The 24,224-nt window shown below is 53.8% G+C and overlaps 2 protein-coding genes across 2 annotated transcripts; one reads left to right on the top strand and one right to left on the bottom strand.

Annotated features, from left to right (window-relative positions):
• Window positions 1–2,378: 2,378 nt before the first annotated feature.
• PRAP1 (proline rich acidic protein 1) lies at window positions 2,379–4,418 on the bottom strand (the record flags this gene model as incomplete). The annotated part of the gene is made up of 5 exons (XM_080694893.1): window positions 2,379–2,593; window positions 2,713–2,816; window positions 3,265–3,317; window positions 4,126–4,192; window positions 4,363–4,418. The coding sequence occupies 5 exons, from the start codon at window positions 4,416–4,418 to the stop codon at window positions 2,379–2,381; spliced, it is 495 nt and encodes a 164-aa protein (XP_080551019.1).
• Window positions 4,419–14,605: 10,187 nt separating this feature from the next.
• Window positions 14,606–17,600, top strand: CALY (calcyon neuron specific vesicular protein; the record flags this gene model as incomplete). The annotated part of the gene is made up of 4 exons (XM_080695115.1): window positions 14,606–14,740; window positions 15,796–15,909; window positions 16,990–17,103; window positions 17,310–17,600. The coding sequence occupies 4 exons, from the start codon at window positions 14,606–14,608 to the stop codon at window positions 17,598–17,600; spliced, it is 654 nt and encodes a 217-aa protein (XP_080551241.1).
• Between the last annotated feature and the right edge of the window lie 6,624 nt (window positions 17,601–24,224).

The following is a 24,224-nucleotide window of genomic DNA, read 5'->3' as shown; positions in this document are numbered from 1 at the left end:
TTCTGCACCAGCCCCTCAGTCTGCACACACAAGGTGGCTCTTGACCAGGGCCTCTCCCTCCAACCCAAACTCATGGGCAGGGCTGGCCTGGGTACTTTAGAAGAAAGAACTGAGGCTCTCAAGGCCTCAGGTGCCAGTAGGGATGGCACGGGCAGAGAGGCCTGGGTGTGGTCTGGCCAGGCCTGTACACAGTAGGTCCAGTGCCCACTGCATGTGCATGAGGGAACTCTTCAAGAGGGAACTCTTGAAGCCTCAGTTGCCCTGTTAGGTAAAGACCAAAGTCACTTGGTTCCCAGAGCTGGACAGAGGGCAGACAGGGCTGGACTAAAGGAACACCTGGGAGATTCAGCAGGGGCTTCTCCACATGATGCTGGGGCTGGGTCTCAAGCCACTATCCAGATCTGGGAGTCTCTCCCCAGGACCCTCTCCCTGCCCCCCAGATTTTTCAGCCATATGAGTGCAGGAGGAGGGTGACCAGGGGCTTCCTCAGGGGCCCGGGGGTAGGTCACGGGCACCCAGGCCTGCACTCTAAGACCACAGAGAGAAGGGCAGGCCCATCCAGGTGGGGATTTGGGGCTGAGCCTGAAGAAGGAGCCCTGTCTGGGGTTTGCCACAGACCTTGGGGTCTATACTGTCTGCTCCTCCACCACGGCCCTTCCAGCTTCCCCATGGGCTGGGCGGCAGTCCTCTCCACAGGGCCTTTGATCCCACAGCCATGACTAGCCACATCAGGGTGTGTGTGTGTGTGTGTGTGTGTGTGTGTGTGTGTGTGTGTGTGTTATTAGGGATTGAACTCAGGGGCATCTACCCCTGAGCTACACTCCCAGCCCTATGCTTAAGTCTTTATTTTGAAACAGGGTCTCACTGAGTTGCAGAGGGCCTCACTAAGTAGCTAAGGCTGGATGCAAACCTGGGATTCTCGCACATCAGCCTCCAAAGTACTGGAATTACAAGCATGTGCCACCATGCCCAACTACAAGGGTGTTTCTTTTTTTTTTTTTTTTTTTTTGGTGGTGGTACTGGGGTTCCTGGAAGCCCTTCTACCTCTGGGCTACACTCCCAGACCTATTTTTACATTTTTATTTAGAAACAGGGTCTCCTAAGCCAGCGCCCGCGGCTGGCTTCGAACCTGCGCGATCCTCCTGTCTCCGCCTCCCAAGCGCGGGGATGATAAGCGTGCGCCACCACGCCCGGCTACAAGGGTGTTTCTGTAAACCACTTTGTAGAGGTTTGAAATTATGGTTTACATCTGGCGGGTCTCCCAAAGGCTGGTGTGTTGAAGGTTTGGCCCTCAGTGCGGCAGTGTCCAGAGGTGGGGCCTTTGGGGATGAATGGCTCATGGGGGCTTTGTCCCACTGATAGACTTGTAATGGTGACGTGAAGAGCTATTGGGGTGGAACCATAAGAGATGAGGCCCAGTTGGAGGGGCTGGTCACTGGGGGTGTGCCCCGGAAGGGTGTGTCTTGTCCCCAGCCCCTGCCTGGCTCACTCTCTCTTTCTCTCTCTGCCTTCTGGCCACTATGAGGTAAGCAGGTTTCCTCCACCCACCATGCACTTATGCCCTGATGCTCTTCCTCACCCCAAAGGAATGGAGCCAACCAATCCCAGACTGAAACTCTCTGAAACTGAGCGAAAATAACTTTCCTCCTACAGGGTGTTTTTCTCAGGTATTTTGCCATGGCAATGATTAGCTGACTTAGACACTTGCATATAATAAACTGGGCCCACTCTGCCCTGTGAGGGCAGCACCTGGAAGGTCACTGTCCGGACCTCGGCCAGCACATCTGTGATGTGTGGGGACTGGCTTGAGGAGTGGAGTTGGAGGCCAGGGTGTACATGAGTCCTCAGCCTGCCATTTATTTTGGAGAATGGGGATGTGCCAGGGACACTGAGCACAGGGGCACAGGAGGTGGTCACCTGGGCAAGCACTTGTGGATGGAGGAGAGCTGGCTCTGTTCTGTCAGCCATGGGAGCCAGGGTCCCCGGTGTGTCTACAGAGTTAGAGACCACTGAGTGGCCTGTGCCTGTGCTAAGGCACTGTTCTGCTGGGTGACACTCCGCAGAAGGACTGGTACTCCAGATAGCTGCCCAGAAAATCAGGCCAGGAAGCCAGTGTCTCCCCTGAGCCCCTGTGGACCTGTACACCTATGTATCTATGTGCCTGTGCCCCTGGCTGTGGTCTGGGAGGCTCTGCATGTGCCACAGGTGGGGCAGGTGCAGTCCTCTCCTCCCGGATGAGCAGGCCTGCACTAGGATTGTGGGTCTTAAGTGCAAGGTACTCTCCACATCTGTTTGCAGGTGTTTATTCCTCTAGCTGAGGAGGGTCAGCAGACTGAAAGCCTGGGGCTCGAGGCAGGGCAGCAGGGTGGTCAGGGCCCTCAGGAGTCCTCCACAGGGTGGTGGATGTGGTCTAGGTCTTCCTCTGGCCCCTGGAGCACCTGGCGAGGCGGCATTATAAACAACCTGGGTGTGTCCTCATGCTGGTCCTCTTCCTCTGAGGGGTGGTACAGGCTGTCAAGGTCGGGCTCAGGACCCCGCTGAGGCTTCCGAAAACGCGCCAGGATGTCTTCAGTCTCCACCCAGTCACTGATACCTGGGAACAAGCAGATGGAGGTGTGGCCTCAGTTTCCCTTCCAAGATCCCCCCACCCCGCTCTTCCTCCAACTCAACCCCACTGGGCAGACCCCTTGCTGAGACCTGGCCCTGCCTGACCTGGCGGCTTCTCCTCGGAGGCTGCGGGCTTCAGCTTCAGCATGGGGAGCAGCCCCACCAACTGGTCATCTTTCTCTGGAGGGTCCACCTGGATGCCCCAGGCCCTGCACACACAGGTCCATGTGCAAGGAGGACAGACAACACAGCTGCCCTCGCCAGGGAGGTCTGCTGCCCAGGAAGCCCAGCCAGCCACCCGCCAACAGCCTGGGAGCCCCTGTAAAGCTCCCTGCCCCTGGTGGCAGGAGCAGGGCCTGGGAGAGTCAGCGCTGCCTCGGGCAGGGGCCTCACAGGCATAGGGTGGGAAAGCCTCCTGGTCCAAGGCTGGGCTCATCAGAAGGCAGCAGGCAGCTAAGTGGGGGGAGATGGCCCAGGCCCCAGGCTGCTCTCCCGCCCTCATGGAGTTCACTCCTGAGGAGGCCCAAGCATCTCCCCCTCCCAGAGATGCTTGACAGAGCTTCTCTCTGCCTGCCCAGTACACCACAAGCCCAAGAAAGCACAGAGGGATATACTGAAGCTTCAGGGAGCGGGGCAGGGGCCGTCCGGGGCACGCACTTCTCTGTATCCTGCTCAAGGACCCAGTGTTTGCCTTCTGTCTTGACAGCGACCTGAGAGAATGAGTCACAGATGTGGGTTCTGCCAGTCGAGGCTGAAGGACAGACATGCGGGGAGGGGCTACTCCATCCCCTCCCGGGGCTACAGGTTGAGCTGGCCAGCTCAGCAAACCTGTGGGCGTCTTTAAGGGTTATGGAACAAAGTACAGCTATCTCAGGTCTCAGGGTTACTTGCCAGGGAAGTGAGGCCACCAGCCGCCTCCAAAGAACCAGCCTATGGGAACCCTGGCCAGGCCCGGGGAGGTCAGCCCTCCAGGCAGGGATGTGAATTGCACCCCTGCCCCTGCCTCCCTCATTGCCCAGCCCTGGGCACTGGCTGCTTTCTGTAGAGACTAGTGAGGGTTCACCTGCCTCTGCCTTCCCTGGCTAGTGGCCTTCAGAAGGGTCAAGCCCCTCTGAACCCAGAACCCCATGGGCAAGGTGAAAAGAGGGAGGCAGAGCAAAGGGGGCCCAGGGTGGCAACCAGCTCCAGGCAGCGGTGGGTGGCTGGGTACAGGCTGAGTGGGCCCATGACAGCCCCAGCCCAGGCACCATTATCATCACAAATAGTATAGCTCAGCCACCTGCCAGGTGAGTACCAAGAGGGCCTTACTAGGGGCCACTAAGGCCCAGGCCCCACCTGGACAGGGTGTCTCAGAGCCCAGCGGAAGTGGCCTGACCTTCATCCGGAGGCCCTGCCACAAAGCACCTGCACACGTCTCAGTGCCAGGCCAGCTTGGGGGCGGGGAAGCATTCCCAAGCCCCCTGGCTGGGGCAGAGGACCAGCCAGGTGTGGGGGCCAAGCAGAGGGACCCATGCCTACCTGGGGAACTAGGTTTGCACTGGCCTTCTGAAGCAGCACAGCCACCAGGCAGGAGACCAGGAGGAGCCTGGGTGGGGGCAGGGAGAGGTGTGAGGATGATGAGGGCTGCCCCTGCCCTTCAGCAGCCCCCACCTGCAGGCCCCAGTGAGCACCTGCTGTAGCTGAAGGCCTGTGCTGACAGCAAGGCCCGGGGTGGGTTCCTGAGGGGCCACAGGTAATTGATTACCTCCATCTCACAGAAAAGGGCTCGTCCTGCCCAGAGGTGCCATGCCAAGGTACACGTCTGCATCCATGTCCCCAGACCCTCATCCTTACCTCTGCACTCTCCCAACAGGCTGATGCAGTCCTGCAGGGGCCTGCCTGCCTAAAACTCCACCTCAGCCCCAGCTAACCTCCCCAGGCACCTGCTGGCTTTTGTCTTCTGAACCCCATCCCTTTCTTTGGGCCATCACAACCTGATACCTCTCCTCCCAAAGGTTTTCAATGACTTCCCACTGGGTCGGAGCACTCTGGTACACACCTGGGGCACTGGGCTGCCCTCAGAAGTGGTCCCTGGATGTAGAGACCAGAAGGACAAAGAGCCTCTGGTCCTTGTCTGTCTGGTCTCTACATCCAGGGACCACTTTGTCTGTCTGGTCTCTACATCTTGTGGGGGACTCTGCCTATCCCTGTCCACAGGCCAAACATGGTCTACCCCCATGGTCTGTGGACAGAGGGCCACTCCCTCCCATAGCGTCCCTGGGAGTTAGGCCCCAGGTGGGGACAAGGAGCCCTCTGGGACAGTCTCTAAGCTGGAGCTCCAGGACTTGTGGCCAGGTAACCATGACCGCATAGCAGGGTCTGCCCTGGCCAATGGCAAGCCACCAGGGTTAGGTGGGGGGAGTTGAGTGCAGGGGCAGGATCACCTCCTCATGGCTGGGTCCCCTTCTCCGTGTCAAGGTACTCCAGGGAGCAGTGGTCGCAGATACAGGCGTCCAGGTACTTGGCTCCATTCTTCCTGCCCAGGCTTCTCAGGGTTTTATTGCCCCACATGGGTGTGTCTGGCCAGAGGTCAGGAGCCAGTCATCCTGTGGACCCAGGGGCTGGGCCCATGCATTCCTAACCCTACTCCAACCTGGCACCAAGCCCAGACACCTGAGCTACTCTGAGGGACACCCCCATCTGAGGGACCTCCTGGCGGCCCATCCAGCCACTCCCTCTGCCACTTCACCAGGACCACCCACTTCAGCACCAGCCTCCCCTGCACTCCTGCGTGGGGTCCTCACCTGCTCCTGCCTCCCCTCAGGCCACACCAACGAGGGTCCTGCATTGACAGGGGTGGGCCACTGGCCGAAGGCCTCAGCCCACACTCTCCAGTCTGAGGGCCAGCCAGTCCCACCCTCCAGTCGCCTCTCTCAGGCCCTTCGAGCACAGCACTCCTCCTGCACGGACTTCACACGCCAAGAGGGGTGAAGACTCAGGATCTGGAACTTGACCCATGGCAAACAAGCTAATGAGAAACAGTCAGTCCAAGAAGTGGCAGGTGGGCATCATGCCCCATGGACGGCCAAGAAGCTCATGGCTTAGGAGCCAGGGTCCCATGGTGCAACAAGCAATGACTCCAGACCAGCCAGAGCTTCAACAGAGGGACCAGAAAGGAGGAGGCCACAAGGACCTGGCACCCCACGACCAGGCTGCCTGTGAGAGAGGCCAAGGTCTCCCCGTCTCTGATTACAGCAGGAGGGAGAGGGAGATGGCACAGGAAGAGGAGCCCACATGGGTGTGCCCAGCCAGCTGCAGTGAGATGTGAGCCTCTGACCAGCACAGGCAGAGGATGGTGGGAGGGAGCTGGCTGAAAATGGAGACCACTAGGAGAGGTCTCAGTCCTATGAACCATGAGGCAGACAGTCCAGATTTGTCCCAGGGAAATTGCTAACCCAGCAGGCAAAAGCAGCAATGGGGCGGGGTGGGGGTATCTAAAATACTTAGTTTTAGCTGGGCGTGGTGGTGCAGGCTTGTAATCCCAGCACTTGGGAGGCAGAGATGAGAGGATCACACAGGTTCGAAGCCAGCCTCAGCTACTTAGTGAGGCTCTCAGCAGCTTAGTGAGACCCTGCTTCCAAATAAAGTATAAAATAGGTCTGGGAGTGTAGCCCAGAGCTAGAAGGCCCCTGGGTTCCATTCCCAGTACCAAAATAAAATAAAATAAAAATAACTTAGTTTTAAAAACACAATAGACTTCATTTTGAGTGATTTTAAGTCTGGAGAAGGTGAGCAGAGTGTGGAGCCCCACGTGCCCTCTGCCTCTCATCCAGCTCCTCCATTGCTCCCACTTTGGCCACCACCAGTGAACCTATTAAAAAGCAGGCAAAGAACAGGAAGGGTGTGGTCAGACCTCAGGGAAGGAAACGGGCACTAGACACTACCTCCAGGGGACCCAGGTGTTACACGTAGCAGATGAAAAAAGTAATGGAAATCACGTTTAAAATGTAAAGAAGAGCCAAGCATGGTGGCACACGCTGTAATCACAGTACTTGGGAGGCTGAGACAGGAGATCACAGGTTCCTGACTGGCCTCAGGTATTTAGTGAGGCTCTCTACAACTTAGTGAGACCCTGTTTCAAAATAAAGAATAAAAAATAGGGCTGGGGGTATAGCTTGGAGACAGAATGCCCCTGGGTTCCAGGTTCCATCCCTAGAACTACACACACACACCAAAAAAAAGAAAAAAATCTAAATTCAGCAGCACATGAAAAGGATTTTATTTCCAGAATGTAGTCAATCTAATATTTTAAAAAATCAATTAATGTACTACATTATAAAGATCTCCCATTTTAATACACATAGAAAAAGCATCTAACAAAATCCAATGCCCATTTATGCTAAAAAAAAAAACTTTTAAAAAACTAGGACTAAAGCCAGGTGTGGTGGCACACACTTGTAATCCCAGCTTTCAGGAGGCTGAGGCCGGAGGATCTCAGTTTGAGGACACCCTCAGCTACTTAGCAAGGCTCTTTGCAACTCAGTGAGACCCTGTTTCAAAAATAAAAGACTAAAAAATAGGGCTGGGGGTGTAGTTCAGAGTTTGAATGCCCCTGGTTCCATCCCCAGTACTGCAAAAATGAATAAATAAATTAATTAATTAACTAAAATACTAGGACTAGGCCCAGCATAAAGGGGGGAACCCCCCAGAATGGAAAGGAATTTTCTAAACTTAGTTAAAGGGCATCATGAACTCTGTGGCAAGCATCAGATTAATGGTTAAATACTGCCAGATATCTCCTTAAGAAATGAGGAATAAGACACACATGTTTATAGCAGCACAGTTCACAATGGCTGAACGAAATGCTGTACATAAGCAGAATGGAGCTTTGCTCAGCCATTAAGAAAAGCAAAATTATGCCATATGTAGGAAAATGGATGGACCCATAAGATACTATGCTAAGTGAGGTCAGCCAACCCAGAGAGGCAAGAGTTGTATGTGTTCTCGTATATTTGGAAGCTACAATGAAAACAGGGGACAGAAGGGACTTCAGCTACGCCAGGAGGGAAACCAGCAGAGGGGAGGAGGGGCAGTGGGAGGCAGAGTGAGGGCTGGAGAAGGGGACAGTCCAACAAGGTCTACCCATACAAGAAGGGCTCACCAACACATACGGGCGGGGAGGGAAGACCAGGAGGGACGCAGAGGCAAATGCACCAAGTGCAGTGTGTGTGTAGGTTTGAATCATTTTGAATTTCACTATGACATATAACTACAATGCACCAATAAAAGTAATATATATTTTTAAAAAGATCAGAATCAAGATGCACTCTCCACTTCCATTCGCCACTGTGCTGAGTGGATGGCTGAGCAAAACAACACAGACACAAGAAGACAAATGCTGTATGAGTTCACGTATATGTGGAATCTGAAAACAATGACCTCAGAAGCAGAGAACAGAAGGGCTACCAGGGCAGTGCGGTGGGGAGGTGGGGCATAGCTGTCACCAGAAAGGGATCGGAGAGACCCCCAGAAGGGAGAAGGAGACCTCAAATGGGTCCTGGCTTGTTCTTGACATGTTCCAGGAAGAAATTCTAGGATGCATGAGAAGAAGCATAAGGATTTATTTAGGGAAGCAAGAGGCTTGTCAGGAAATCAGGCAACAGAGAGGGTGCACACAAGGGGAGGAGTGGGGGCGCTCAGAGTGAGGTGCGGTCGACGTGGGGGTCCAGACTTCCTTCAAGGAAGCTTTGTGGGCAGTGAGCATGAGGGGCGGGGGAGGCGATGTCAGCCTGTGAGCTTGCCTCTCTGCATTATGGAGCACAGGGGGGGCCACTGTGGTCTGGCCCCTGGAGGGTCTCTAGGTTGGTGTCATCCAGTCAGTAGATAATGTCTGGAGTACGCCCATATCATAAGTCTCTAATTTATTTTACCTTGGCTTTATTTAGTCTAAAAAATGAATTAATGTACTACATTAATTGTGTAATAGTGTAAGCCAGCCATGTATGTAGGCATTAATCTCTAGACTCACAGCACTCTAAGATCCATGGCCTTTTAGAAATTTAATTCTAGAGGAACACAGGCCTGGGAATACAAATGAGGGTGTTCACAGAGATTCTTAGATCTAAAAGTTCAGTCCTTCCCAGTTGGTCTCCTCTCTACCTATCCTTGTTTTTTCTTGCCTACGTTATAGTCGCAGGGCACAATGGCAAGAGATAACATGAGCAAGCTCTGGGGTCAATGTGCAGCATGGGTGGTGGTAGGTGTGCAAACTAACTTGGTTGTGATCATTACATGGTGTATTTGTGTCGAGTCACAGTACACACTTTGCCTATGTGCAATCTTTGTCAATTATTCTCATTCTTTCTCTCTCTCTCTCTCTCTCTCTCTCTCTCTCTCTCTCTCTCTCTCCTTTCCTTTCCTTTCCTTCTTTCCAGATCTGGGGATGGAACCCAGGGGCATTTGACCTCCAAGCCACATCCCCTGCCCTATTTTTATTCTTTATTTTGAAAGAGGGTCTCATTAATTTGTGGAGGGCCTCACTAAGTAGCTGAGGCTTTCCACGAACCACGATCCTCCGGTTTCAGCCTCCCGAATGCTGGGATTACAAGCGTGCGCCACCACGCCTGGCAATTATTTTAAAATAAAGAAAAGGACTCATGTACAGAATACATAAAAACTCTTACAACTCAAGAAAATGAATAACCTGATTGAAAAGTGTTCAGGACAGCTAAACAGACATTCCAGCGCAGGTGTGCAGATGGCCTAGAGAGCCACCCAGAGATGCTCAGCATCATTCTCTGTTAGGTGGTGCTGATGCAGACCATAATGACGTTCGGCCTGCCTCTGCTTAAAGGCGCTGGGCGGGTGTCCCCTACATCCTACTGAAGCTCTAACCCCTCATATTATGACTGCATTTGGACAGGGAATCTTTAAAGAGACCACTAAGTTAAAATAAGGTTGTGAGGGTGGGTTCTAACCCAATGTGACTGGCGAGCACTCTCCTTTTTTTTTTTTTTTTTTTTTTTTCCTTGCAGTACTGGGGATGGAACCCAGGGGCATTCTACATACGAGCTACACCCCAGACCTAATTTTTAGTCTTTTTTATTTTTGAAACAGGGTCTCACTGAGTTGCAAAGGGCCTCACTAAGTGGTTGAGGCTGTCTGCAAATTGTGATCCTCCAGTCTCAACCTCTCGAATGCTGGGATTACAAGCATGCACCACCACCATGCCCAGCTTTTTTTTTTTTTTCTTTTGAACTAGGGTCTAAATTGTTGAGGTTAGCCATGAACCTGAAATGCTCCTGTTTCCGACTCCCAAATATGGGATTACAGACATGTGCTGCCACACCAGGCTGTGACTAGTGTTCTGATTAGGTACAGACACACAAAGGAGCTACCACGTGAAGGTTTAGAGAGAGAGGGGACACCATCTGGAGCCAAGGAGGAAGACCTCAGGAGGAACCAGCCCTGTGACACCTGACCTCAGACTTTCAGCCTCCAGAAGAGTGAGAAAATGAGTCTGTTGGCGAGCCACTCCCCTGCAGCAATTCTCCTGAGCTCCCTAATACAGATGACAAACAGCAAAACCAGTCAAGGATCAACACTGGTGAAACAGGAGAAACTGAATCCCTCCCATTCCGCTGATGGGAATGAAAAGTAGGGCAGTGCTGGTGCCAACATTTCAGCATTTTCTTAAAAAGTTAAATGCAAATTTATCCTTCTAATCCCCTCTGTGACATCTATATACTTAAGAGAAATAAAGCAAATGCCTACCAAAAACTTGACCACGAGCATTCAACAAGATGATAAATACAACTGAGAACAGTCCAGATGCCCAGTGAATGATGAACATGGTACAGGCATGTGGCGGGCTCTGGCAACAACACGGGAATGAGCCACACATGCACACAGCTGCCACTGTGAGCCGCCACTGTGAGCCCAGGCCCCGAGCGCCATGTCTGCAGCAGACGCCCTGTGTGAAGCCTGGCCTGCCTCACTCCACCAAACACTGCCTTCTGTGTGGAGGCACCATGCACATGAGTCACTGCAGTAACCAGGAAAGATGGGCCTGGCCCAGGAAAGCTTACAGCCCAGGGAGTCAGCCAATGACACCTGAAGGCTATCCTCTGGGTGAGGGGCCAAACTCACCACGCCTGCCCCAGCTGCCCCAGGGGTGGGAAGCAGGGGTGGATGGGGCAGTCCGAATGTCCAGCCAAGGGGACTGAGACTCCCAGGGCTCAGCTGTGGGGGTCTGGTCCCTGCAGCGAGGTGGTGTGAATGTCTGGAGAGCAGGCAGTGGCATGTGTCTGCTGGGGTGTGTGTCATGTGCCCGGTGTGTGAGGCGTGCTGTGAAGGCGGAGGCCCGGCAGAGCTCTGACGTGGGGTGCTGCGGGCAGCCAGGCTGCGGTCCCTCCTCCAGCCTGCGTCTCCATGGCAACCACAGCCTCGGTCTCGCGCTCCAGCCCCTCGCCCGCTCCGCCCCCCGCTGCGAAGCGTCTGGAACTGCATCCTCCGCATCCACATCTCGCCTCCCGCGACCGCTTCCTGCAGCAGCTGCCGCTGAAGCCGCCTGTGAGCCATTTCCACGTTTCTCCTTGTGGTGGGGGCGAGGGGGCCCGAGTGTGTGCGGGAGTGTGCAAGGACATGAGAGGTGTAAATATGCGCGCCCAAGGGCGTGCAGTGTGCAGGGGCGTGCGCAGTTACTGCGCTGGCGAGCATAGCGGGAGCACTTCTGCAGCTCAGAGGGCGTCAGGCATCTCTGCCTGCCCCAGGCCGGGCTGGCCCTGATCACCAGAGGTGGGGATAGCTCTCAGGCCTCTCGGACCGTGGGGGTGGGGGGCGCTTTGCTGGCTGGAGGCGGTGGTCCCCAGGCCTCTGCCACGGCAAGTAGTCCCAGGGGTCCAGTCACAGGAAGGCCATGGCGGCCAGCCTGCACATCCCTGCCCTGGGCCGATGGGACCTTGGAGGAGGGTCTCTCGTGACTGCAGCCCTTTGCCTGTGAGCTGGCTCCACCCCTGCAGGTCTGAGAGAGCCAGTGGGAGTCCTCATGCAACCCCAGCTCCTGTTCAGTTCTGGGGGGGGGGGGACTGGAGGGTGGGGGAAGAGGAGCCGCGCCGCGTGGAGAGCAAGGGGAGCGCTGTGCTGGGGCGGTGGCCTGACCCGCAGGAGGTGGGAAGGTGGGGGTCTCCAGAACCACCTGCCACAGCTCCTGCTGCGCAGCCACAGGTGGCTGTGCCTCCCGGCACCGACTCATGTCCCCTTCGCTGAGCCCCAGCAGCTCTGCAGCGCTTGAACCAAGATCCACTGCAGCGCAGGGCTCAGCGACTGGGGAGGTGACGGCCCCCAGGGATCCGCAGTCCTGCGCACGGACGAGGAGAACGCGCGTGCCCGGCATCCACGAGCCCGAGTGACGCAGCACTGGGTGGGAGCGCGCCCCAACCTCTGGAGGGGCTGCCATCTCTCTGTCCATCAACATTCTGGGCACTGCCCAACATGCGCAGGAGCAAACAGCAGTGCAGGCTGGGGTGGGGGTGGGGGTGGAGAGTGGAGGGTGGAGGGGAGCCTGTGGCAGGAGTGGGCCCCCCAGATTGACAGAGCCATCTGCTGCGTGGATGCGCCCAGTCTGCCTTTCCAGCTGGCTCGGTGACTCAGAGAAAGAAAGGAATGTTGGGGGGAATGACCCCACAGGGAGCCCCTCCCCAGCGTTCTGCCCAGGCAGGGGCCTGGAACCAGATGCGAAAGGTCCAGCGGGCCCCTTCAAGAAGACATGTCTTTTCCTTCAGAAAGATAGGGGGGAGTTCTGCACCATTGCCATGGAAACCCATGATGAAGTAAAATGGCCCTCGGGCCTCCCTGGGGAGCTGAACTTCATGTTTGAATCAACGAGGACCCTAGGCAGATTCCCCACCAAGGGCTGGGGCCCCTGCACCCCATCTGTGATGAGGCTGGCGTGCCTTGCAGTGAGCCCCATGAAGGCCCACGGGGGCACCTTCATTTCCTGTCCCCCTCCTTCCTTCCCCGGCCTCCCCTTAAAGGGCCTGACCAGGCATGGGGAAACCTGCCATACACCTGCAATCATGCAACCATGCCCTGCTTTTTAATTTTTACTTTGAAACAGGGTCTCAGTAGGTTGCTGAGGCTGGCCTCCAACATATGGTCCTCTGTAAATGATAACAGTGCTAACTAAATTGTGTTTGCCTAACCTCGGTCTTGTGCTTTGCACTGTGCGACCGCATTGCTGAGACATCCAGCATCAAGTCTCATAAAACTGACCTAGTCAAGGTCACTCACCTCCTTCCTGGGCCCCAGTGCAAGAAGATGCCAGTAAGCTTGCTTCATACAGGGTTTCTGTGGCAAACTTTTATCAAGTTAAGGAATATTTCTTCTGCACCTCGTGTGTAATAGACTTTTAAAATGGTAAGTGAACACTGAGTCTTATCAGGTCCCTTCTCAGCCCCATGAAATGGAGCAGATGATTGTTCATGTCCAGAATGCACCAGCCTCCGGGGATGTGCTTTTCCCATGTCTTGCTTGAATTTCACTCGGAGTCTGCCCTGATGTCTTCTCTCGCCCATGGTGCCGCTAGGCTGGGAGGTCCAGGTGATGCTCCTCAGGAGCTGACGAGCTCCTGGTTCTCTTCTCTGCACCAGTTCTGTATGACACATGCATAGATCAGCAGAGACACTGTCTGGGAAGAGTTTTCTGTGAGAGGATTTTAATGGCAGGTTCCGTTTCCTGGTGGCCGTAGGACCTCTCTCCTCTTGATGGAGTGTGTTGGTCCTCCTCTTCTCCTCTGTTGGCTTGGAGGTTGTCACATTTCCTTTCCTCAGAGGTTGAAGTACGCTCCTTTGATCCACCAGTGTTAGTGGGGCTTTACCCTGCTGCCAGACACGTGCTCCTGTCCTGAGGTTTCAGCTTTGCACCATGAGGAGGGGTTCTGCACAATAGCAGTAGCTCACTCTTACTTCCTGTGTCTCTCGCGGGGCTGCCAGATGAAACACCCAGACATTTGAAGTTTAGTTTGACAGTGAATGACATTTTGGTATGAGTATGTCCCATATTGTATATTGCATGAGTTATACTAAAAGAGTGTCCATTGACTAACTGAAATTCATATTTAGCTGTGCCTCTTATATTTTAAGTCTGGCAATCCAACTCACTAGACTGCTCTCTGGATCTTTTCCTGTCAGCAGAATACTGCCCTCAGAATGTCCTCAGAATGTTACCAGAACTCATAAAATATGTATCAATGAGTAGGCTAGTTAAATATCATTCTATTAACATTTTGGCTCCTGTTATGAAAGGTACTTTTAAAAGAAGGGATTCAGCAATTCCAAAGTAGACTCTGGGAAAGTGGTTAAGAAAGAGCTGCTACAACATTCAGGTCTTATGGTTGGCATCTGATCACCAACAGTAATGGAACTGCACATCTGAGAAATGTTTAAGATTTTACAAAGGCTTTTGCTGTACTTGTATTCTGATGTCCAGTAATCTCCATTACTCTTTTCCAGTTTATAGCCACTGATATAAAAGGAAGAGATTAAAGAAAGGAAATAAATTATTCTTCAGCTGTCCTTTTTTTAACTATCAGGGAAAGAACACAATCAAAGGTGGGGGAACATAGAACTAGGAGTGTACATACCTCTTTATTTTCCTTTCCTCTTCAATTTCTGTCTCCAGTGCTTTGTTTCTGGCTGTCAGATGGTTCTTCTCCAGAAGCAGGCTCTCTTTCTGCCCTTGCAGGCCTGTCAAGCCAGCCAGTGGGCAACTCCCCAGTGTGTCTAGGCAGGCTCAGGCCAGAGGCACCATCCCCTGCACTGATGAGGTCTGGGGGGTCAAGAGGGGACTAGAAGCTTTTGTCTGGCCTCATCTGGCTTGCCCCAAGGTTTTCCAAACAGCCCACTGCACATCCCAGTGCTGGTGTGAGGAAGCCTGAGACCAGCCAGCATGGCTGCCCACATGATGGCCCGTGGGCAATGACCCTGTCTGTGTTTGGAGCAGGACAAGAATACCATTCACCATGGTGAAGCTGGGCTATAGCTTCTCGGGGAAGCCGAGCAAAGACCCTGGGGACCAGGATGGGTCTGCTACAGACAGTGTCCCTCTGATCAGCCCCCTGGATGTCAGCCGGCTCCAGCCACCATTCACTGACCAGGTGAGCAGCCTGGGCCAGCACAGAGGCAACTTCTCCAGTTTGCCTGGGAACAACAGAGTGTGGTGAGGTTTATGTAGATGTGGCTTCCTCCAAAACACTGAGGAGCAAGGGTCAGGCTGGGCCAAAGCCCCAGCCAAACATAGGCAAAGTGACCTCCTGGTCAGCTCCCTCACATTCACACCCCTTCCCTATCTGAAAATGGAGAGTGCCAGAGGACACCTGAGCATGTGAGCACCCAGCAGGATGCACTCCAGCGGGGACCTGCAAGTACAGTTCCCACCCTTCTCCTGCTTGGCACAGTCCCCAATCAGGCCTGAAATGGGGTCCTTGGGCAAGTGACCAACATAAGGTGGACCTTCAGCAGACCACAGTGGGAAGCCAAACAGCAAGCAGCTGAAGCCTAGCTCAGACTCAGCCCCAGGAGCTCCAAGCCTGCAGGACAGAAGCAGCCACCCCAGATAAAAACCAGGGGCCCCGCTATTGGTGGGGGGCTTCAGCGTGGGGCCTCCCAGCACCACCCACCCATGCTGTCCTAGGGGCTGAGAGCAGCTCTCCAGCAGGCTGAGTAGGCTTTCATCCACGCCTACTATAGCAGTGGACGCTCCAAGCAGGCCCAGCCTTTGTCTCTTGGGCACACACAGAGCTTAGAGCTGCCCCTGCCTGCACTCTCTGTCAGAGGGACCTCCGGGTTGTGAGAGCTGGCAGGGAAGTCAGGACAGACTTCCTGGAGGAGGGGCCAAGCTGTAAAGCCACCAAAGGGGAAGCTGTGCCTCTTAAATTTAAATCTGGCAATCCGACTCACCAAACTGCTCTCTGGATCTTTTCCTCCCAGCACCCTCAGGGTACCAGCTTGGTCAGGGGCCTGGCCAGGCCCCAGGCTACCATGGCCCCCAGCAGACTTGCAGCACCCACCATGCTTGGCTTGAGCTCAGCTGCCTGGCCCAGTGTCCACTCTACAGCCACACCGTAGGCCCTGGCTCCCAGCCCCCTCAGTTTAGGACTGTCTGAGTCCTTACCCAGCTGCCCCATAAGCCTGTGACCATCTCTTTCCTCAGGTGGTCATCAAGACGCAGACAGAGTACCAATTGTCCTCTGTGGACCAGCTGAAGACATTCTCAGACCTGGAAGGACAAAAGCTGGCCTGCAACCACCCTGAAGAAGGGCGAAGGGTAACCAAACCCCCATTGCTGTGGGGAATTGGGACAGGGAGCAGTAGAGGGACGAGGCTGCAGTTGCCTGGCTCTGGCAGGACCGAGTCCCCTTGCGTCCACTCAGGAGGAGAGCTAGGCAGGGGTCATCCCAGGAAGAGGCTGGCCCACAGCCATATACCAGCCTTCCTCCAAGGCTGCCGGAGAGCACTGCTCCTGAGCCCCCAGCCAGTTCTTTTCCAGAGAAGCAACAGCTCCCCAGGGGCCACAGTTTTTTATTTAGACTTTCAGGATTTCTGTGTAATAAAGACATTAACTTTTCTGCAGCACATCTGGCAAACATTTCTCATTTTCATTTTTTTTTTTGTACTAAGGATTGAACCCAGAGGCATTCTACCTCTGAGCTAAATTCCCAGCCCTATTTTATTTTTTTATTTTGAAACAGGGCCTCACTAAGTTGCTGAGGCTGGCTGAGAACCTGTGATCCTCCTCTCTCAGCCTCCCAAATACAGGGATTACAGGTGTGCGCCACCACACCTGGCTTCTCATTTTCTTCTAATCTTAACTTTTACTAATGATGGCTTTAGTAATACTTTTTAGTGGACTATTCCTAAAGCCTTTTATTTTTCAGAAGTAGCATCTGTTCCTTCTCTGCTAACCCTGTTTCTTTAATGAAAGTGCCCCCACAGATGCACTGAGGCTGGGCCACACCTCCCACAAGTGCCTAGGCTGTATGAGGTCATTCTTACTGTACCTAGAGATGGTCCTAAGAGCATCCAACAGTTGGCTATCTGGCCACTAGCCTCTATGGGCACCATGTTGACAGGAAAGCTGCTGGACAAGTTCCTACAAGCCCCTGCTGGGTCAAAGGCCACATGCGCTATATCTGGTGCACAATCCCAGGGGAGGGCCTCCAGCAACACCCAGACCCGAGAAGTGGCTCCTGGACACCTGGCCCTAGGACTCACCTATGGGGAAAGCACCAAGACTTAGGCTGGCAGTCCTGTGCACAGCCCCAGCCCCTATGGGGCTTCCCCTAGGAGGCTGGCTGGGCTAGTTCCCTGCCTGGCACCAACAGTGGGTGCTTCTCTCCCTCTGCAGCTGCCCACGGCCAGGATGATCGCCTTCGTCATGGCACTCCTGGGCTGCGTGCTGATAATGTACAAGGCCATCTGGTATGACCAGTTCTCTTGCCCGGATGGCTTCCTACTGCGGGTAAGGCTGTGGGCCGGGGTCGGGCCAGGCAGGGGACAGTGGAGACAGAGCACTCTGGTGCTCCCGCAGCCTCCAGGCACTCCAGCTGATGCCCCTCACTGGGAACCCCTTCCCCTTCACCGGCCCTGGGGCTCTCCATGAAGCCTCACCTGGAGGCTGGCCTTTGTCAGCAATACCCCCTTCCCCGTACTGGCTTCCTTCCACAGCACAAGATCTGCACTCCACTGACCCTGGAGATGTACTACACTGAAATGGACCCCGAGCGCCACCGTGGCATCCTGGCGGCCATTGGGGCCTACCCGATGACCCGCAAGCACAGCACGGAGATGCCTATGCCCTGGGAAGACAACTACCGCACCAAGGAGGTGCGCAAGGGGTTCACCCAGGCGGCCGCGGCAGCCACAGCGACTGTGGAGCCAACAGGAAAGCCCACGGCTGAGGGAGAGGAGGAGGCACACAAGGCTGCGGTCAGTGCAGTGCCCTCAGCCCCCCAGTGAGGACCGCGCTCCGCCCCTTGCGGGTAGGTGTGTCAGCTGCTCTTAGGCACTGGCCAGCTCCACTGCCTCCCGCCCCTCCTCAGAGCCCGGGACCCCCCTCCTTGCCCCTCTCTCCCCACCGCTTACCATGCCCCCCCAGCCCCAACCGAGCACTTGTGGGGATGCAGGGAAGCGGGGCAGAGTGGCCGCACATAACAGGGGACAGGACACAGGGGCAGGGTCCGGGGCAGAGGACACTGGGAAGAGGGTCCCCTTGGCCCCGTCTTCCTGCCCCTTCTACTGAGCCTCACACCCTGTCTTTGCAGCGTCCCTGCTCCACTGCCAGCTCCTGTGACCAGCGCATCGCCCCAAGCTTTCTTACCCGGTGTTTGTGCCCCTACCCCCAAGCACTCCTTTGAAGCCCCCGCCCTGGCAGGACCCTGGCTCTGTCGCTTTTCTGTAAGTAAAGATTCATGTCTACCTGGGTCTCGTGTGTCTCCTGCAAGTCCTTACACGCTGGACTTTCTCCTGAGCCCAGCCTATGTGGGCAGGTGCCGTCATCGTGTTCCTGGGCCCGGTGGGACCTCTGAAGGATCTTGCTCGTGGGGCTGAGTAACTGGAGAGGCAGGACGCTGATGAACGAGGAAGCCCATGGCCCTCCAGCCTTCCTGCAAGGCTGGAGGCTTCCATGGGGCTGTAGCCCTGCTTGTGCGCTCATGTCCTGATCAAGCCATCCCAGCCAGCCACAATGGGAGGAGCTCACATCCACCCACAGGGTCTTGAAGTCTTGGGTTGATTCTGACTGTTGCTCAGACCCATCTGCCAGGTGCTGAGGCTGGTCCCATAGTCTCCCCATTGCAGGAAGCTGGGGCTCCTCTGGGTTGGTCCTGGAAGCATCCGCACTGGGTTCCTCCCTCAGACAAATCACCTGCTGGCATGAATCACTGGTGAAGAAGTGAGTGGGTGCTTAGTGGGGCCTGCTGACCTTGTGGGGCCTAGGACCGCTCAGGGCTTGAGCTCTGCCCTCCGGCCAGGAAGCTCCCTTCTCCAGCACCTGAGTTCTGGAACTAGACAAGAGGTGGGCTGTCTGGGGGACTGCGTAGAGCCCCTCACACCCAGCCCCTTCTAGCACAGCCTGCAGCTCTGCCAATCCCCAGCCCTGTCCCCAACCTGGCTGGCTGGGTCCGTGGCCTCCATCCCATACATCTGAGTACCTGTTCTCAGATGCTTCCATCTTGGGCCCAGACATCCTACCTGGCTGGAGATGAGCTCAGGCCGGGGGCCACTGGGGAGTTAGGGGCCATGACAGAGCCTGGACTGCTCTGGGGCCAGGGGAAGCAGAAGTGGCCGGCATGTCCTGAGTGGAGAGTAGGCCCCAGCATGGGGGAGGGCCAGTGGATGTCTCGGGAGGCCCTCTATCTGTATGAAGCAGATGATTTGGATGAGAATGAACCCAAGCCGAAAATGTGCGCTTGCGCGGGAGCGCCCTCTCCCTCCCCGCGCCCCACACGCACTTGTGTCTCTGTGGGCACACAGGCACACACATATGTAAAAATCTTGGCGTTCATGTGACACTTGCAATTCATTGCAGAACCTCAGGGTTTATTCGTCTTCCCCCATAATTCCCTTCATTTGCTCAGTCCTAAGATACATTGAAATCAGTAAGCCAAACCACACAGAAGCAGCCTCCAGGCTAGTCTGGCATCTGCTGAGAGCCCTTTCACTCTTTATCTGAGGGCACAGAGTTTAAGTGTGCGCTCAAAGGTCACTTGGGTCAGTTGTTTTCTCCACATCAGTGAGATTACATGATTAATTTGAAATACAGTGACAGGTTTATTACTGATTGCACTCCATTTTAGGGCCCCTCCCTACTTACTAATTATAATCTTATTTTAAGTATGTAATACTTTGACATAGTTCCAAAAGGCAAAACTATACAAAAGGTGACTCCGATAAGATATCCCCTCCCCCCCATCCCCACCTTCTCCCTGAAAGAAATTAATATTATTAGTTTCTGGCTTAACTTTCCTATGTTTATTTCCAAAAATAAATACATGTGCTTTTCTTATTTCTCCTTCTTACATTTAATTGGAGGGCTCTTTTCCAACAATAGCTAATTCTCTGACAGCAGCTGGAGTCCTGTCCCTCTGCCACTGACTTCCCGGAGCCAGTGCAGCCCCACAGGTCACCGGCTGGCCCCACAATACGCCCCTTTTCACACCAGCACGAGCCTAGGATCCCCAGCCACCTGCTCTTCAGTCCATCTTGGCTACAAATTCAGGCACTCCTACAACCCCTTAGGCTTGGTAATTCTCTAGAATGAATACTAGCACTCAGGAAAGCACTTTACATATGTCAAGAGACAAAATTACATCAAATTTAGCTAAAGATCTTAATTGGCTTTATTTGCCTTTCCAGAATCCAGCAGCACTTGACTCTAAGCCAGGAATGTTCCAGTGGGTCAGGCAGAGAGGCCTTGGCGCTACAGACAGAGGGCAGGAGAAAGCAAAACCAATGGAACCGGCATTTCAGTCACTGTCCTTGTAGGTAGGGGCAGCACAGAGGAAAACAGCGGATTAGCTCCTTCAGGTTACCTTAGTGTAAGGTTAAAGCAGAGGGAAAGCCCCTGCCCTGCAGACTGAAGTGGGCCTGTCTGGGAAGTTGGCCTGCCATCTCTTCTGGCTTCTGGGCAGGTCAGACAACAGCTTCCTTTGGGTTGGGCATGTGATGCTTTAGAGTGGGTGGCTCCATTCTGATTTAGCAGGCCTGTAGGAGCTCAGTACAAAACAATGACCCCTGTCATTTTATCTTAGGCTTATTGTTTCTGGTTTATTTTAAAGGCTACACCTTGGGGGTACCACATTGAGGAGCCTATGGGGCTGGGTGGGGGTAGGCAGGGCCCAGTTCTTCCAGCACCTGTCCTGCAGGGTGGAGGGCAGGCTCAGCTCTCACTCTCTGGTCTCCTTGGTGAGCATCCCCCTCCTGAAGCTGTCGAGGGGCCAGCCCACATCACCTCACCAGCACAAGTTCAGGCCTAGTGGTATGGTCCAAAGGACTGTCACTAAAAGTCAAAGATACTCCTAATATAAAGGGAACTCCAGGGCCTTAGGGGCTACCAATCAGGAACAAAACCCAAATGTTTTTCTTGTGCCACATTCAAGAACAGATGCTGGGCCGAGCATGGCTCTCACACTTGTAATCCCAGTATGTGGGAAGCTGAAATAGGAAGACTGCAGGTTCCCAGCCAGCCTCAGCTTGAGGCCCTCTGCAACTTAGTGAGACCCTGTTTCAAAATAAAGAATAAAAAGTAAAGCTGAGAATACAGCTCAGAGGTAGACTGTCCCTGGGTTTAATCCCTGGTGCCAATAAATAAATAAATAAATAAGTAAATAAATAGGGCTGGGAGTGCAGCTCAGAGGTAGGATGTCCTCAGGTTTAATCCCCAGTACCAAACAAACAAACAAACAAACAAAACAACAACAAGAACAGATGCTTGGGCGTCACTACATCCAGGCTCAGACCTTGTCTGCTTCTCATGGCGCAGCAGTGCATTGCTAGTGATCTCCCCTGGGCTCCTCAAACCTTGACAGCACGGACCTAGTCTACCCAGGGAAGGCTGCACAAGTGCCCATATACCACACACCATCACCGAGACTGCCAGAGTCACAGAGGTAGTCAGACAATCTCAAATTCTTTCACGCATCTAAAAATGAAATTCACAGCCGGGCGTGGTGGCGCACGCTTGTACTCCGAGCCTTCGGGAGGCTGAGACAGGAGGACCATGGTCCACAGACAACCTCAGCTACTTAGTAAGGCCCTCCGCAACTTAGTGAGACCCTGTTTCAAAATAAAGAATAAAAAATAGGGCAGGGGGTGTGGCTCAGAGGTAGAATGCCCCTGGGTTCCATCCCTAGACCTGCAAAAACAACAACAAAAAAAATCAAATTCACAGGTGTATGAAATAAAGCTTTTCAGGTTGGAGCAAGTCGAGCCTTCTACGTCCAACTAGCAGCTTTACTGTTTTCAGTAGTAAACAGCATGGGCTGGTGGCACTTGCTCTAACCCTAACACCAGACACCAGGAGCCGAGCGTGCTGGCCTCGCCTCTCTAGCAGCCCAGTGCTTGCCCACCTCAGGGAGCAGAGGCACAGGAGGACCCTGGGTCAGGGCAGGGACCCCAGCCCCTGGCCTCTGCCACAGACCACCCTTTGCCAGAGCAGGCCCTGTGTTGAGGTATCCGGATGCCACCCAGCCCTCCCAGCTACACAAACCCAGGACGCCTCGCATCCCCTGGTAACTATAAGTCTTGTTCTTGCCCAATTTTTCTGAAACCTCTGGCACACACTCTCACAAGTAGAATGCCTGATGTAGTGGGACTCTGGCAGCTTTGTCCAGTGGGACATTGATTTATTATGTGTGTGTGTTACTGGGGATTTAACCCAGGGGCATCTACCTCTGAGCTACACCCCCGGCCTATTATTTATTTATTGTGATACTGGGGATGGAACCCAGGGACATTTCTACCTCTGAGCTACACCCTCAGCCCTATTTCTTACTCTTTATTTTGAAACAGGGTCTCACTGAGTTGCAAAGGGCCTAAGTAGCTGAGGCTGGCTGTGAACCACAATCCTGTCTCAGCCTCCCAAAGGCTGGCATTACAAGCGTGCGCCACCACGCCCGGCTTCCTATTTTATTTTTTATTTTAAAACAAGGTCTCACTAAGTTACTGAGGGTCTTGCTGAATTGCTGAGGCTGGTCTCTAGTATGTGATCTCCTGTCTCAGCCTCCAAGGCCTGGGATTGCAGGCCTGCACCACTGTGCCTGGCTCGGGTGGGCCACTTTGGAGAGCAGTGTAGCCTGAGGCAACATCGATGAAGGCCCCTTGCAGGACAAAGCTGGAGGCTCCACTGTCTCACCCACCCCCTGCGTGGATAGTCAGCTGGCACTGGTATGGGGCCTCCTGGGGCTGGAGAGTCTGAGGTGACCCCATGGTGACCGTGGACACGACCCCGTGGTGCTGTGGTTTTTGGGCGATGATGGAAATCGAGAGCTGGGACCTACTCTTCTCCTGAGGCCTGTGGCATGGCCTCCTCTTCCTGCACACCCAGGTTCTCCTGGGAGAACTGGAGACCCTTTGGGGGACAAGCAGTGGTTGCAGCAGTCCCCAGGGTGTCTGAGAGCGCCTCCAATGGCTGGAGCCAGCCTGCCTGACTCAATCCCAGCCCCATAAAGAAATTTTAAATTGCCAGGCTTGGTGGCGCATGCTTGTATACCCAGCATTCGGAAGGCTGACACAGGAAAATTGGGGTTCGAAGCCAGCCTCAGCTACTTAGTGAGGCCCTTTGCAACTCAGTGAGACCCTGTTTCAAAATTAAGAATAAAAAATAAGGCTGAGAGCCGGGCGTGGTGGCGCACACTTGTCATCCCAGCATTCTGGAGGCTGAGACTGGAGGATCGCGGTTCACAGCCAGCCTCAGCGACTTAGTGAGGCCTCCGCAACTCAGTGAGACCCAGTTTCAAAGTAAAGAATAAAAAAATAGGGCAGGGGTATAGCTCAGAGGTAGAATGCCCCTGACCCACACACACACAAAAAGGGCTGAGGATATAGCTCGAAGGTAGAATGTCCCTGCGTTCCATCCCTAGTAACACAAATAAATAAAAAATTAAAAAATAATTTTTACATTTTCTGGCTAGGTTGCGAGAATCTCACTAAGTTGCTGAGGCTGGTCTCTAACTTGGAATCCTCCTGCCTCAGCCTCCTGAGTAGTTGGGACTACAGGCATATGCCATCTTGCCTGGCATTGTTTTTAAAGAATTACTGTGAACTTATGTATTTATATAGATTGAAGTGCTTCACTTAATTGAGGTTATTATTTTTACTAATGTTCAAGCTATTTAAGTTGCCTCCTGAGACCAACCCTAGCATTCCTTAATAACTTCCTTGGTTCTTAAAAAACCACCAGGATTTTCAGCAAAGCTGCAGCAAGTGTGAGGCGTGTGTCTGCAGTGACATGTCTTGCTCAGCCTCAGGATTAGAGGATTTTCATTAGCTTCCTTGATCCACATCTTCTTCCCATGCCCAAATCAGCTCTCAACACCCAGGCTGTTTAGAACTGGAGACATTTGAGCTGCTTTAAGTCTTATTCTTTTATTTTTTATTTTTGGCAGTACTGGAGATGAATGGAAACCCAGGGGCATCTACCTCCAAGCTACTCCCCCAGCCCTATTTTTTTATTCTTTTTTTGAAACACAGTCTCACTGAGTTGCGGAGGGCCTCACTAAGTAAGTAGCTGAGGCTGACCAAGAACCGTGATCCTCCTGTCTCAGCCTCCTGAATGCTGGGATTACAAGTGTGCGTCACCACACCCGGCTCCAGTCTTAGTTACTAAAAAACTGCACTGCAGTAAATTGCCTTTTGAGTGGATCTTCTGAATTTTCACTAATGTGTATTCAGGAGAAGCCCCAGAAGCAGGAGGCAGGACTGGGGTGAGAGGGATTGCAGAAGTAAGTAATTCTGTGAGCTGCAGTGACCCTCCCTCTGAGGGCTCCCCACCAGTGCTCCAGACAGGTCTGAGTCACCTGCCCCATAGCCCCACTGTGGAGTAAGCCCTGAGCCTCTGGGCTTGGGTCAAGATGTAACCAAATT

Source organism: Muscardinus avellanarius (genome assembly GCF_963383645.1).
Source record: "Muscardinus avellanarius genome assembly, chromosome: 4".
In the NCBI taxonomy this organism is placed as follows: domain Eukaryota; kingdom Metazoa; phylum Chordata; class Mammalia; order Rodentia; family Gliridae; genus Muscardinus; species Muscardinus avellanarius.
This window is presented reverse-complemented; position numbering and strand designations above follow the sequence as displayed.